We start from the raw sequence: 14,947 nt of genomic DNA, 5'->3' as shown, positions 1-14,947 counted from the left end.
GGAATAAAATCTTTAACTTAAGTGAAAGTAGCAATACCACAGTGTGGAACTACTCTGTAAAAAGTCCTGCGTTTAAAAAGCTACTAAAATAAAGTGCAAGTGTTATGAGTAAAATACATTTAAAGTATTCAAATTTAAAGGTAGACATCAAAAATATATATTTTTCCTCTAACCTGTAGTTGTATTTTTCAGTCGAGATTGTTTTGGTGAGTTGCTGAGTGTAGAAATATCAGTCGTAGAGATGTCTGCCTTCTCTCCAGTGTAATGGAACTACATGGCACTCAACTTGTGGTGCTCAAAGCCAAAAAAAAGTTAAATAAATAAACTTTGGTTTTAACTTCTTTATTTAGAGTTACATTTTATTTTCTCAGAAACTTTGTTGAAGTGTTCGTGGATTCCCTAAAACCAGATCAGGAGTTTTCTTCATGTTGTTATTCAGTTTAATGTGACCTGTGCTCAAACTTTAGCAACCCAAAATAGTTAATCCAGTCAAATGCAACTTCCTAGAGTCTCCCAGTGAAACTGTACTACATGAGGGAGTGGCTCCCTCTGCTGGAATAAATAGTGAAACTGTCGAGTTGGGCAGGTGCGTAAAAACAGTAAACTGAGTTTAAAACTATGATTAAACTTCCAGACAACGAAATAAAACTATAAACTATTAAAAATGACGCTTCCTTAATCACCAAATAATTTATTATTCCACCCAAACTATGGAATTATCACGAATCGTTTTAACATAACAAACAAAAATATATTTAATCCTTGATTTAATTCATATATCATTTTGTTTTTTTCACGGTTCTGCATGCATGTCATTTCTTTTTGTCTTTCTTCTGTACATTGCTCAATGCACTGTTTCCAGTCTTGACAAAACAAAACAGAGCCAGTGGACTTTGGACCATTAGGAAACAGTCTTAGAATAATGCTGAAGGTGGATGAGTCAAGACCAAAAATAAGAGTCCACACTGACCAAGAGCATCGGGATAAACAGACAGAAGTGGAAGTGGCCCTTCCGCTGCAGCACACCCGCACATCTGCTTTGGGGGCGAGTTTCCTTTTTTTTTACGCAAAGGATGTGAGCAGGAGTGGCACTCAGGGGCCTTTAAATAGGAACTGTCTCCAAACTTTGGGACAACAGAGCATCTGAAAACTCCCAGCAGCTCGCAGAGGAAAGCACCGGTTTGCTCCAAGGATGGACGTCAACAGGAGACTGGGGGTGAGGGACACTGTGCTGGCGCTCCTGCTCGCCGTGCTCCAGGGATTTCCTCACGCGGAAACGGCCCCGAACCCGTCACCGCTGGTTGGGTCCAACTGGGGGAACCCGAGGAGATACATTCACCTGCAGACGTCCACAGACCTCAACAATTTCTACTTGGAGATCAGATTAGATGGCACTGTGCGCAGAACTACAGTCAGGAGCTCATACAGTGAGTTTTTTTTTCTCTCTTTTTCTCTTTTTTTAAAGAAGATGTCTGTTTAATATGTGGTTCTGTCTTTTAATGCTCTTTGGCATTTTCTTCTTTTTTTTTTTTTTTACCTTGCAGGTGTGATTTTACTGAGGGCTGAAACAAGGGAGCGCGTCGCCATCCTCGGCGTCAAAAGCAGCCGTTACCTGTGTATGGATCTGGAGGGCAACCCATTCAGCTCCGTAAGCCAATAATTTCAATTAATTCAATCGACTCCGTGTTTTTAAGTTTTAATTTTCATCTAACTTAACTCATAAATTGGCTTTAACATCGCCATTTCGGGAAAAAAATCTTTTTACGCACAAATAAACTGCAAGTGTAGGACGTCTTAACGTCAATTTATTTACCCTCTTCGACTGTGTTTATTATTATTATTATTATTATTATTATTATTATTATTATTATTATTATTATTATTATTATTATTATTATGAATTGATCTAAGGATCTCCTTAACGTTCATTTTTGGTTTCACATTTAGCACAATTTTGTGGATTTACGCATCGTTTTTAACATTGCTTCCTATGAGCCGTCATTTTGCGCTCAAACATACTGCAACTATGGGATGTTTTCGCATCAGTTTATTATCATAGACTATTTAAAACCGTTTTCTATCCTTTAACGCACAGAATTTACCGAAGGTGTGTTGTGTTTACGCATGAATTTATGCACTGAATTTCTCTTTGTTGATATTATGGAAACAAACTGCTGATACTGGCAAAGTCATTTCACTTTTCCAAAGAACTTTTGCGTGCTGGTAGTTTATTTAAGATTCACCGAAACAAGAGAGAATACTTTCTCACTGATATATAGGGTAAAAAATGATTTACACTGGAAAGAAAAATATTTTTTATTTCATTTATTTATTCATTGATTTGTTAGTTAGTTTGCATATTTTAAACCGACAAAAAAGTGCATTTAATGTCGTGCATCTTGCTAAACTAAGATGTTCCTTTACTGTTGTTGAATTCACTTCCCCTCTCGTTCTGCCTGTCAGCCCATCTGTCTCAGAGACGACTGTCTGTTCAACCACAAACTCCTGGAGAACAACCGGGACGTGTACTACTCCAGCCGGACCGGCATCCTGTTCAACCTGGAGGGCTCCCGGCAGGTGTTCACGGCGGGCCAGAACCTGCCGCAGACCTCCCTCTTCCTGCCCAAGAAGAACACGGTGCCGCTGGAGCGCCTCCTGCTGCACCGGGAGAAGAGGAATCAGGTTGTGGATCCCTCCGATCCGCACAACGTCTACCTGGGTCAGACCGAGGAGGGCTCGGACTCCCGGGCCGTGCCGGAGGACGACGCCGATCTGGAGGTGGAGACCGAGTTGGAGGCCGGGGACGATGGGCGCAACGTGTCCCGGGAGACGCCGCTGGCTCCGGCCACCCACGACCCCTGGAACGTGCACTCATCCAACCCGGGCAGCCCCCGCAGCACCGGGACCATGGGCTGATCATAGTGGTGGCTGAAATGGACAAAAAAGTGAGTCAAACTTTTACTTTTAAGTTTGTGATCATACGCGAAGAAAAAGCTTAAACGTCAGACTTTATTTTGAAAAACTGAGAGGAGATTCAGATTGTTTCTTCTTTGTCATTGTGACTAAATAATGTCATCGCTCACTCAGAAAAGCTGTGTTTTTACACAAAATATCAGACTTGACTTACAGCCCCTTTTGCACCATTAATAGTGTTGAAAACGCAATAATTTGAGATTGATGCCGATTTAATAAATTAAAGGACCAGTGTAAAGGATTTGGTGGCATCTAGTGGCACATTGCAACCTCCTGAATGCTCCGCTCTTGCTTTCCAAGCATTTAGTCCAGGGGTCGGTAACCTGCAGCTCTGGAGCCACATGCAGCTCATTAGCCCTAAATAAATAAATCAAACTAAAATAAAGCAAACAAAAGAAGAAAAAATGGGGAAATGAGGAGGCTCAGTCGTCACAAATGGGCAGGATGGTCTGAGAATCAGTCGGTCTTTAGCTTTTTTGAGAAGAGTTTAGTAAACCTTCCAGGGAAAATCTAAATTTCACCATTTTAATCATCCCTGTTAGAATTAAGAAACCTTTTTACATTAATTTTCATTATCATTTTTTTAGGCCTAAAGAAATTGTTATATTCTTCAACTGCAAAAATGTTTACACATTTTGTTTTTTCTATGTTTAGTTGTTTTTTTTTGCTCAACTAAAAGTTGTTTTACACCTACGACATGGTGCCTTTTCCTCTAAATTTTGCTGAACCTCAACAGCGGTGGCTAAATTCGAGTCCCCATAGCTCAAGTCTCAGAGAAAAACAGAGAATTTAATAATGAGTAGACAGATTTATTTTCTTTCACCACCAATTCTTAACACATAATCATGAAAAGCCCACTGCAGAGCAGACACCTTGTGGTAAAACAGATTAATGGTTGCTTATTTAGACCTATTTTTAATGTCGATAGGCTAATTTAGAAGCAATTACCTTCATGATAGGACTCAAATACCTTTTACTGCTCCAAGCAATTTTTTTTTAGATTTTTCTTTTTGGGTCAAAAATGGCTATTTTCATAGGAAAAGTTGCCGACCTCTGGTGCAGTAGAACCTACGATAGCTTTCACTTTAACGTTTAAACTGCTACTGTAGAAACAAGGCGGTGCATCATGGAGGACATGCTTCATCTAAGCAAACAAAAACACACACATTTAAAGTTTCAGGTGATTATACATTAACGAAAATGAATATTATATTCAATATCTGCCAAAAGATAAATCCCACACAATGGTCCTTTAAATTTATTTAAAGGGGTGTGTTTTTTCCACGGATCCATCCTCTTAAATATGAGTGTTTTTACACTTACAAAGTTTTAATGAAAAATGGAGCATAGAGGGATTTCATTGCAACCAAAAATGGACTTTGATGTTATATGTGAGTCTTTTCCCCGCACAAACAAATTACTAAATATAAAATATCTCGGCTTAGTGCCAAGACGGGTGATGCAAATCCATTTCCCATCCCCATCCATTACAGTCAGTTGAGCTGTAGCTCCGATGAGAAATGGCCATAAAAATGGATTGAATTATTCATGTTTGGTTCCCCTGAAGTACTACACGATTAATTTTAGAGGGATGCAATTGCTTACCAAAAGCAAACAGAGCCTTAGAAACAAACAGTCTTGCTGAGAAAAAATCAACACGTGTACTTTTTTTCCCCTATTTTCTCTTTGAGGTTTTTACAGCTGGTCTGAGAAACTCACATTTCAAAGAGACACTGACGTTATCGGAAGACAGAAGCCTAACTTAGCTTACCTCCGGAGGACTGAAGGCTTTGTCTACTGATATGTAACTGGGCAGACATGATTTTAAACCAAAATATATATATATATATATGAATATACTTAAGAGTTGCAATTAATAGAGTTAAGGTTTAGGTTTTACCTTTGTTTTAAAGTCCTATGTTTACTGACTTAGAAATTTATGTATGTATATTTTTTGAGTTTGAACTTATTCCAAAAATGTTTCAAAACTACAATCACACTATACTACAATTGCAGTATTTGTTGTGTTTGTGTATGTGCATTTGTACAAACTAACTCCTGACTTGAATTAATATAACTACAGGGTAAACAGCCTTTACAGAGCAGAAATCTTGATATCAAATCTGAACTATTGCTATGTGATTTTTACAGGTGCTGGGCACCACCAGCAAACACTAAAACCAGTCCCAAAGAGTATTTATTTATTTAATTCCATTCCTTTATTGTTATTTATGGTATTTATGAGGATACTTTACAGTAAAATGTACATATAAGAAACCGTGGATCTTTGAATGTATAAGTTGGAGTTGTGGATAAAGTGTTTGGGACAAATTAAACCTTAAAGAAAATATGTTTCGTGTGGTGTGTCTTTTATATGTGTGAGGATGTTCAAGCGTTTGTGTGCTAATTTGGTCAAAAGGTGCTGTCTGAGAGGAAGTCATGAATGAGTAAACACGTTTAACACTGACCCAGTTACTGAGCAGTTCCACTCATTACAGCTGAACATCCTGCACTTTCACACCTCTTCCACTTAATTAGCAAACAGGTACATGAGTTGCAACGAAGTCATTTCGCTCCAAAAATACACTTGGTTCCGTCTTTACTTTACCTAACTGTTAAATTAGTCACCAATAAACCTTTGACCTATTCATGGAATAGTTTGACATTTTGGGAAAAAGGCTTTCCCTGTTGCAGTTGTCAGCGAACCTGCATATGTTCCAGGAAATCGCTGCTCCCAGCACAGAAAAAGGTGCTTCTCAAAGGTATGAATAAAAGAAATCATAGTATGTTGGCAAAAACATCACAGTATAATGCCATTAAAATTATAAAAAAAAGTCATTTTTTGTGAAAATTGCTATAAAAAAGTCAAACTAAACTGTCATAAAAATGTCAAAAACATCATAGCATATTATATCATTAAAAATATGATATAAACGTTATAGTATCACAAGAAATGTTGCAAAAACGTCATAGTGTAGTATGTCGTAAAAAATGTCTTAAAACGTAATATTGTAATAGTCATAGAAACTACCATTAAACTTTGTGGTATTATTATTATGTTTTTATGATATTTTGTACAAAATATTATCCTACTGATTGTGTAATGACTTTTTTAATGACATACTATACTATGACATTTTAATAATATTTATAACGAAGCACTATACTACCTTTTTATGAAACGTATAAAATATTTTATGAAGTTTTTATGGCATTTTTGAAGGTATGCTATAATATGGCCTTTTTATGACATTGTTCATGACAGACCATACCATGATGGTTTTAAGACAATTTTACAATTTCAAAATGTGATAAAAATGTCATAAAATAGTGTATCATCAAAAATTTGACACAAATGTTATAATGTAGTATGTTGTACAAAATGTATGTCATCAAAAACATAATGACAATGTCATAAAATAGTAAATGGATAAAAAAAAATAGGTTGAAAAAAAACATAGCATCTGATCAGGATGCTTCCTGAACACCTCTGTTATAGTATCGGATGTCGAAATAATGCCCCAAAACATAATAATATAGCATGTCGTAAAAATGACAGAAATTGACATAGCATAGTAAGTCAAAAAATGTCAAAAAAATGTCTGAAAACAACATAGAATAGCATGTCGAGACACGTCAGAGTATAGCGTGTCGAAATAATGCCCCAAAACGTCATAATATGGCATATCAAAAAAACTGTCGAAATCTTCATAGTATAGTATTGCGAAAAATGTCAAAACATGACATGTCAAAAAAGGGCTGAAGGAGGACGTCCAAGAGTTCGTTGCTGCTTGCTTAACCTGTGCCCAAAAGAAGACCTCCAGCCAGCGGCCTCCTGGTTTGCTACACCCTCTGCCCGTTCCGACCTTGGTCACACATCTCCATAGATTTTGTCCCTGGACGGCCTCCTTCTGATGTAAACACAGGTACACTTACCATTGTGGATTGATTTTCTGAAACTGTTTCTAATACAGCAGAGGTTATGTTATCTCATGTTTTTTGTCTACATGGACTCCCTCAGGACGTTGTGTCAGACCAGGGTCGCCAGTTTGCCCGGTTTTAGAAGGGGCTCTGTAGGCTTATTGGGGCCATGGCCAGCCTTTTTTTTTAATCCAACTTCAGTCTAATGGACAGATGGACCTTTACAACCAGGAGCTGGAGACAGGACTCGGCTGTGCAGTGTCTCAGAATCCGTCCCTTTAGAGCAATCAGTTGATTTGGATTAAATATGCTCGTAATTCTCTCTCTGTCTCAGCCACAGGTCTCTCTCTCCCTTCCAGTGTGTGTACGGATATCAGCCACCCCTGTTTCTGGAGCTTGAGGAGGAAATTGTGATGCCAACCGCTCAGCCCAAAACAACATAGTAAAGTATGTTGAAAAATGATATGTTGAAAAAACAGGCTAAAAACTGTCATAGTATACCATGTTGAAATAATGCCCAAAAACGTCACAATATAGCATGGTGAAAAAACAACAAAAAATGGCAAAAAATCTCAACTTTTGACCCGTCCCAAAAATGGCTGAAAACTGCTTATTTTAGCTCGTAGAGACGCGCCATAGCATAGCATGTTGAAAAGAGCGCCAAAAAATGACCAAAAACTCATAATTTAGAATGCTAAAAAAATGAGAGAAAGATCGCATAGTATTGTAAGGCAAAAAATCTCAAATTTTGACCCGTCCCAAGTATGCCTGAAAACCAATTCTTATAGCTCATAGAGATGTGCCATAGCATAGCATGTTGAAAACAGCGCCAAAAAATGACCAAAAACTCATAATTTAGCATGTTGACAAAATGAGCGAAAAGTCGCATAGTATAGTAAGGCAAAAAATCTCAAATTTTGACCCGCCCCAAATATGCCTGAAAACTGCTTCTTATAGCTCATAGAGACGCGCCATAGCATAGCATGTTGAAAATAGCGCCAAAAAATTACCAAAAAGTCATAATTTAGCATGTTGAAAAAATGAGCGAAAAATCGCATAGTATAGTATGGCAAAAAATCTCAAATTTTGACCCGTCCCAAAAATGGCTGAAAACTGCTTATTTTAGCTCGTAGAGACGCGCCATAGCATAGCATGTTTAAAACATGGCCAAAAAAAGACAAAAAACGTATAATTTAGCATGTTGAATAAATGACCGAAAATCACATAGTATAGTAAGGCAAAAAACCTCAAATTTTGACCCATCCCAAATATGCCTGAAAACAACTTCTTATAGCTCATAGAGACGCGACATAGCATTGCATATTGAAAATGGCGCCAAAAAATGACCAAAAAGTCATAATTTAGCATGTTGAAAAAATGAGCGAAAAATCTCAAATTTGGACCCGTCCCAAATATGGGACTTAAAACCGCTTAAAACCGCTTATTATAGCTCATAGCGACGCGCCATAGCATAGCATGTTGAAAACATGGCCAAAAAAAGACAAAAAACGTATAATTTAGTGTTGGAGTATGTAAGTATGTAACCTAAATCTCTGTAACTGAACAATGATTCCAGCTGAAGTGTGATTATAATGCTAGGATAGGGTAAGATAGAGAACAAGCTTTATGTGACATGAGCCCTTAAGGCTCTGTCCAAGCAAGGCTAGTATTGTTATGTAACTGCAAGAATGCTGAACTAAGAATGCTGAAACTACTGTTAGAAGAATTGAAATGCTATTGTATTAGTCATTTAGGAGTGTCATGTGAAGGTCACCCGTATGCAGAGACAAAAAAGAGGAAGTATTTAATGTGTATATGAGACAAGAAAGGTGTGGGTGTCTGGTCTCTGTGACTGTGCTCAACAGGACATGCAGAAAAGAAAAAAAACAACTCCTAAAAAGGGACTGTCCTTGAAGTTGACCAATCCAGAGATAATGCCACGCTGAATGGGGAGCCAGATGATGAGGGGAACCAACCAGAAGATGATTCTACCTTCATTCACATTTCCTCATTGTAAATAGTATAAAATACTGGATCAGGGAAAGACAGGTTGTCAGAATGCAGGCTGACTCGCTGATGTTATTGGCTAGGAAGAGGCATTTCTGATCCAGAGCTCTGTAACTGCTCATTGCTTGCTTGAAAAGATTTACAAAAATGTTTGAATTCAAAATTCTAAATTGTGTGTGGACATTCAGTTATTTACTGTTTATTGAGTTGTTTTTAAGGATTCTGAACATAGCACTCACCCTGGGAGGGTGAGAGTTTTTTTCTACTTGCAGCAACCAAGAGAAAACTCCTTCATTAGCATTTTAAAAAAATGACCGAAAATCGCATAGTATAGTAAGGCAACAAATCTCAAATTTTGACCCGTCCCAAAAATGGCTGAAAACTGCTTATTTTAGCTCGTAGAGACGCACCATAGCATAGCATGTTGAAAACAGCACCAAAAAATGACCAAAAAGTCATAATTTAGCATGTTGAAAAAATGAGCGAAAAATCGCATAGTATAGTAAGGCAAAAAATCTCAAATTTTGACCTATCCCAAAAATGGCTGAAAACTGCTTATTTTAGCTCGTAAAGATGTGCCATAGCATAGCATGTTGAAAACAGCGCCAAAAAATAACCAAAAAGTCATAATTTAGCATGTTGAAAAAATGAGCGAAAATCGCATAGTATAGTAAGGCAAAAAATATCAAATTTGGACCCATCCCAAATATGGCTGAAAACCGCTTAATATAGCTCATAGCGACGCACCATAGCATAGCATATTGAAAACATGGCCAAAAAAAGACAAAAAACGTATAATTTAGCATGTTGAAAAAATGAGCGAAAAATCGTATAGTATAGTAAGGCAAAAAATCTCAAATTTTGACCCGTCCCAAATATGCCTGAAAACAACTTCTTATAGCTCATAGAGACACGCCATAGCATAGCATGTTGAAAACAGCGCCAAAAAATGACCAAAAAGTCATAATTTAGCATGTTGAAAAAATGAGCGAAAAATCACATAGTATAGTAAGGCAAAAAAATCTCAAATTTTGACCCGTCCCAGAAATGGCTGAAAACTGCTTATTTTAGCTCGTACAGATGTGCCATAGCATAGCATGTTGAAAACAGCGCCAAAAAATGACCAAAAAGTCATAATTTAGCATGATGACAAAATGAGCGAAAAATCGCATAGTATAGTAAGGCAAAAAATCTCAAATTTGGACCCGTCCCAAATATGGCTGAAAACTGCTTATTTTAGCTCGTAAAGATGCGCCATAGCATAGCATGTTGAAAACAGCACCAAAAAATGACAAAAAAGTCATAATTTAGCATGTTGAAAAAATGAGCGAAAAATCGCATAGTATAGTAAGGCAAAAAATCTCAAATTTTGACCCGTCCCAAATATGGCTGAAAACTGCTTATTTTAGCTCGTAAAGATGCGCCATAGCATAGCATGTTGAAAACAGCACCAAAAAATGACAAAAAAGTCATAATTTAGCATGTTGAAAAAATGAGCGAAAAATCGCATAGTATAGTAAGGCAAAAAATCTCAAATTTTGACCCGTGCCAAATATGGCTGAAAACTGCTTATTTTAGCTCGTAGAGACGCACCATAGCATAGCATGTTGAAAACAGCACCAAAATTGACCAAAAAGTCATAATTTAGGATGTTTAAAAAATGAGCGAAAAATCGCATTGTATAGTAAGGCAAAAAAATCTCAAATTTTGACCCGTCCCAGAAATGGCTGAAAACTGCTTATTTTAGCTTGTAGAGACGCACCATAGCATAGCATGTTGAAAACAGCACCAAAAAATGACCAAAAAGTCATAATTTAGCATGTTTAAAAAATGAGCGAAAAATCGCATAGTATAGTAAGGCAAAAAAATCTCAAATTTTGACCCGTCCCAGAAATGGCTGAAAACTGCTTATTTTAGCTTGTAGAGACGCGCCATAGCACAGCATGTTGAAAACAGCGCCAAAAAATGACCAAAAAGTCATAATTTAGCATGTTGACAAAATGAGCGAAAAATCGCATAGTATAGTAAGGCAAAAAATCTCAAACTTTGACCCGTCCCAAAAATGGCTGAAACATACTTATTTTAGCTCGTACAGATGTGCCATTGCATAGCATGTTGAAAACAGCGTAAAAATGACCAAAAGTCATAATTTAGCATGTTGAAAAAATGAGCGAAAAATCGCATAGTATAGTAAGGCAAAAAATCTCAAATTTTGACCCATGCCAAATATGCCTGAAAACCACTTCTTATAGCTCATAGAGACGCGCCATAGCATAGCATGTTGAAAACAGCGCCAAAAAATCACCAAAAAGTCATAATTTAGCATGTTGAAAAAATGAGCAAAAAATCGCATAGTATAGTAAGGCAAAAAATCTCAAATTTTGACCGTCCCAGAAATGCCTGAAAACCACTTATTTTAGCTTGTAGAGATGCGCCATAGCATAGCATGTTGAAAACAAGCGTAAAAAATGACCAAACGTCATAATTTAGAATGTTGAAAAAATGAGCGAAAAATCGCATAGTATAGTAAGGCAAAAAATCTCAAATTTTGACCCGTCCCAGAAATGGCTGAAAACTGCTTATTTTAGCTTGTAGAGATGTGCCATAGCATAGCATGTTGAAAATAGCGCCAAAAATGACCAAAAAGTCATAATTTAGCATGTTGACAAAATGAGCGAAAAATCGCATAGTATAGTAAGGCAAAAAATCTCAAATTTTGACCCGTCCCAGAAATGGCTGAAAACTGCTTATTTTAGCTCGTACAGATGTGCCATAGCATAGCATGTTGAAAACAGCGCCAAAAATGACCAAAAAGTCATAATTTAGCATGTTGACAAAATGAGCGAAAAATCGCATAGTATAGTAAGGCAAAAAATCTCAAATTTTGACCCGTCCCAAAAATGGCTGAAAACTGCTTATTTTAGCTCGTAGAGATGCGCCATAGCACAGCATGTTGAAAACAGCGTCAAAAAATGACCAAAAAGTCATAATTTAGCATGTTGAAAAAATGAGCGAAAAATCGCATAGTATAGTAAGGCAAAAAATCTCAAATTTTGACCCATGCCAAATATGCCTGAAAACCACTTCTTATAGCTCATAGAGACGCACCATAGCATAGCATGTTGAAAACAGCACCAAAAAATGACCAAAAAGTCATAATTTAGCATGTTGAAAAAATGAGCGAAAAATCGCATAGTATAGTAAGGCAAAAAATCTCAAATTTTGACCCGTCCCAGAAATGGCTGAAAACTGCTTATTTTAGCTCGTAGAGACGCGCCATTGCATAGCATGTTGAAAACAAGCGTAAAAATGACCAAAAAGTCATAATTTAGCATGTTGAAAAAATGAGCAAAAAATCGCATAGTATAGTAAGGCAAAAAATCTCAAACTTTGACCCGTCCCAAAAATGGCTGAAAACTGCTTATTTTATCTTGTAATGACGCGCCATAGCACAGCATGTTGAAAACAGCGCCAAAAAATGACCAAAAAGTCATAATTTAGCATGTTGAAATAACAAGTGAAAAATTGCATAGTATACTAAGGCAAAAAATCTCAAACTTTGACCTATGCCAAATATGCCTGAAAACCACTTCTTATAGCTCATAGAGACGCGCCATAGCATAGCATGTTGAAAACAGCGCCAAAAAATGACCAAAAAGTCATAATTTAGAATGTTTAAAAAATGAGCGAAAAATCGCATAGTATAGTAAGGCAAAAAAATCTCAAATTTTGACCCGTCCCAGAAATGGCTGAAAAGTGCTTATTTTAGCTTGTAGAGACGCGCCATAGCACAGCATGTTGAAAACAGCGCCAAAAAATGACCAAAAAGTCATAATTTAGCATGTTGACAAAATGAGCGAAAAATCGCATAGTATAGTAAGGCAAAAAATCTCAAATTTTGACCCGTCCCAAAAATGGCTGAAAACTGCTTATTTTAGCTCGTACAGATGTGCCATAGCATAGCATGTTGAAAAGAGCGCCAAAAAATGACCAAAAAGTCATAATTTAGCATGTTGAAAAAATGAGCGAAAAATCGCATAGTATAGTAAGGCAAAAAATCTCAAATTTGGACCCGTGCCAGAAATGGCTGAAAACTGCTTATTTTAGCTCGTACAGATGTGCCATAGCATAGCATGTTGAAAACAGCGCCAAAAAATGACCAAAAAGTCATAATTTAGCATGTTGACAAAATGAGCGAAAAATCGCATAGTATAGTAAGGCAAAAAATCTCAAACTTTGACCCGTCCCAAAAATGGCTGAAAACTACTTATTTTAGCTCGTACAGACGCGCCATTGCATAGCATGTTGAAAACAGCGTCAAAAAATGACCAAAAAGTCATAATTTAGCATGTTGAAAAAATGAGCGAAAAATCGCATAGTATAGTAAGGCAAAAAATCTCAAATTTTGACCCATGCCAAATATGCCTGAAAACCACTTCTTATAGCTCATAGAGACGCACCATAGCATAGCATGTTGAAAACAGCGCCAAAAAATGACCAAAAAGTCATAATTTAGAATGTTTAAAAAATGAGCGAAAAATCGCATAGTATAGTAAGGCAAAAAAATCTCAAATTTTGACCCGTCCCAAAAATGGCTGAAAACTGCTTATTTTAGCTCGTAGAGACGCGCCATAGCACAGCATGTTGAAAACGGCGCCAAAAATTGACCAAAAAGTCATAATTTAGCATGTTGAAAAAATGAGCGAAAAATAGCATAGTATAGTAAGGTAAAGAATCTCAAATTTTGACCCCTCTGAAAAATGGCTGAAAACTGCTTATTTTAGCTTGTAGAGACGCGCCATAGCATAGCATGTTGAAAACAGCACCAAAAAATGACCAAAAAGTCATAATTTAGCATGTTGAAAAAATGAGCGAAAAATCGCATAGTATAGTAAGGCAAAAAAATCTCAAACTTTGACCCGTCCCAAAAATGGCTGAAAACTGCTTATTTTAGCTCGTAGAGACGCGCCATTGCATAGCATGTTGAAAACAGCGCCAAAAAATCACCAAAAAGTCATAATTTAGAATGTTGAAAAAATGAGCAAAAAATCGCATAGTATAGTAAGGCAAAAAATCTCAAATTTTGACCCACGCCAAATATGCCTGAAAACCACTTCTTATAGCTCATAGAGACGCGCCATAGCATAGCATGTTGAAAACAGCGCCAAAAAATGACCAAAAAGTCATAATTTAGCATGTTGAAATAACAAGTGAAAAATTGCATAGTATACTAAGGCAAAAAATCTCAAACTTTGACCTGTCCCAAAAATGGCTGAAAACTGCTTATTTTAGCTCGTAGAGACACGCCATAGCATAGCATGTTTAAAACAGCGCCAAAAAATGACCAAAAAGTCATAATTTAGCATGTTGAAAAAATGAGCGAAAAATCGCATAGTATAGTAAGGCAAAAAATCTCAAATTTTGACCCGCCCCAAATATGCCTGAAAACCACTTCTTATAGCTCACAGAGACACGCCATAGCATAGCATGTTTAAAACAGCGCCAAAAAATGACCAAAAAGTCATAATTTAGCATGTTGAAAAAATGAGCGAAAAATCGCATAGTATAGTAAGGCAAAAAATCTCAAATTTTGACCCGCCCCAAATATGCCTGAAAACCACTTCTTATAGCTCGTAAAGACGTGCCATAGCATAGCATGTTGAAAACAGCGCCAAAAAATGACCAAAAAGTCAAAATTTAGCATGTTGAAAAAATGAGCGAAAAATCGCATAGTATAGTAAGGTAAAGAATCTCAAATTTTGACCCGTCCCAAAAATGGCTGAAAACTACTTATTTTAGCTCGTAGAGACGCGCCATAGCATAGCATGTTGAAAACAGCGCCAAAAAATGACCAAAAAGTCATAATTTAGCATGTTGAAAAAATGAGCGAAAAATCGCATAGTATAGTAAGGCAAAAAATCTCAAATTTTGACCTGTCCCAAAAATGGCTGAAAACTGCTTATTATAGCTCGTAGAGATGCGCCATAGCATAGCATGTTGAAAACAGCGCCAAAAAAAGATGAAAAAAACGTATAATTTAGCATGT

The 14,947-nt window shown here is 36.9% G+C and overlaps 2 protein-coding genes across 2 annotated transcripts in view; one reads left to right on the top strand and one right to left on the bottom strand.

The window, feature by feature from the left end:
• Positions 1-63: 63 nt before the first annotated feature.
• Positions 64-2,928, top strand: fgf23 (fibroblast growth factor 23). Its single transcript, XM_042511625.2, has 3 exons — positions 64-1,427; positions 1,545-1,648; positions 2,464-2,928. The coding sequence occupies exons 1-3, from the start codon at positions 1,193-1,195 to the stop codon at positions 2,914-2,916; spliced, it is 792 nt and encodes a 263-aa protein (XP_042367559.2). The 5' UTR covers positions 64-1,192; the 3' UTR covers positions 2,917-2,928.
• The window catches only part of lhfpl3 (LHFPL tetraspan subfamily member 3), a 68,003-nt gene continuing 55,832 nt past the window's right edge, over positions 2,777-14,947 (bottom strand). Inside the window, exon 5 of the transcript XR_015775528.1 lies at positions 2,777-2,928. The gene's annotated coding sequence lies outside the window, so the exon portion shown is untranslated. The remainder of the gene's footprint in view (positions 2,929-14,947) is intronic.

This window comes from Plectropomus leopardus, chromosome 22 (assembly GCF_026936395.1).
Source record: "Plectropomus leopardus strain MGB_pleo_1.0 chromosome 22, ASM2693639v1, whole genome shotgun sequence".
Lineage (NCBI taxonomy): Eukaryota > Metazoa > Chordata > Actinopteri > Perciformes > Serranidae > Plectropomus > Plectropomus leopardus.
The sequence above is the reverse complement of the archived record's forward strand: the minus strand, read 5'-3'. Positions and strand labels throughout refer to the sequence as shown.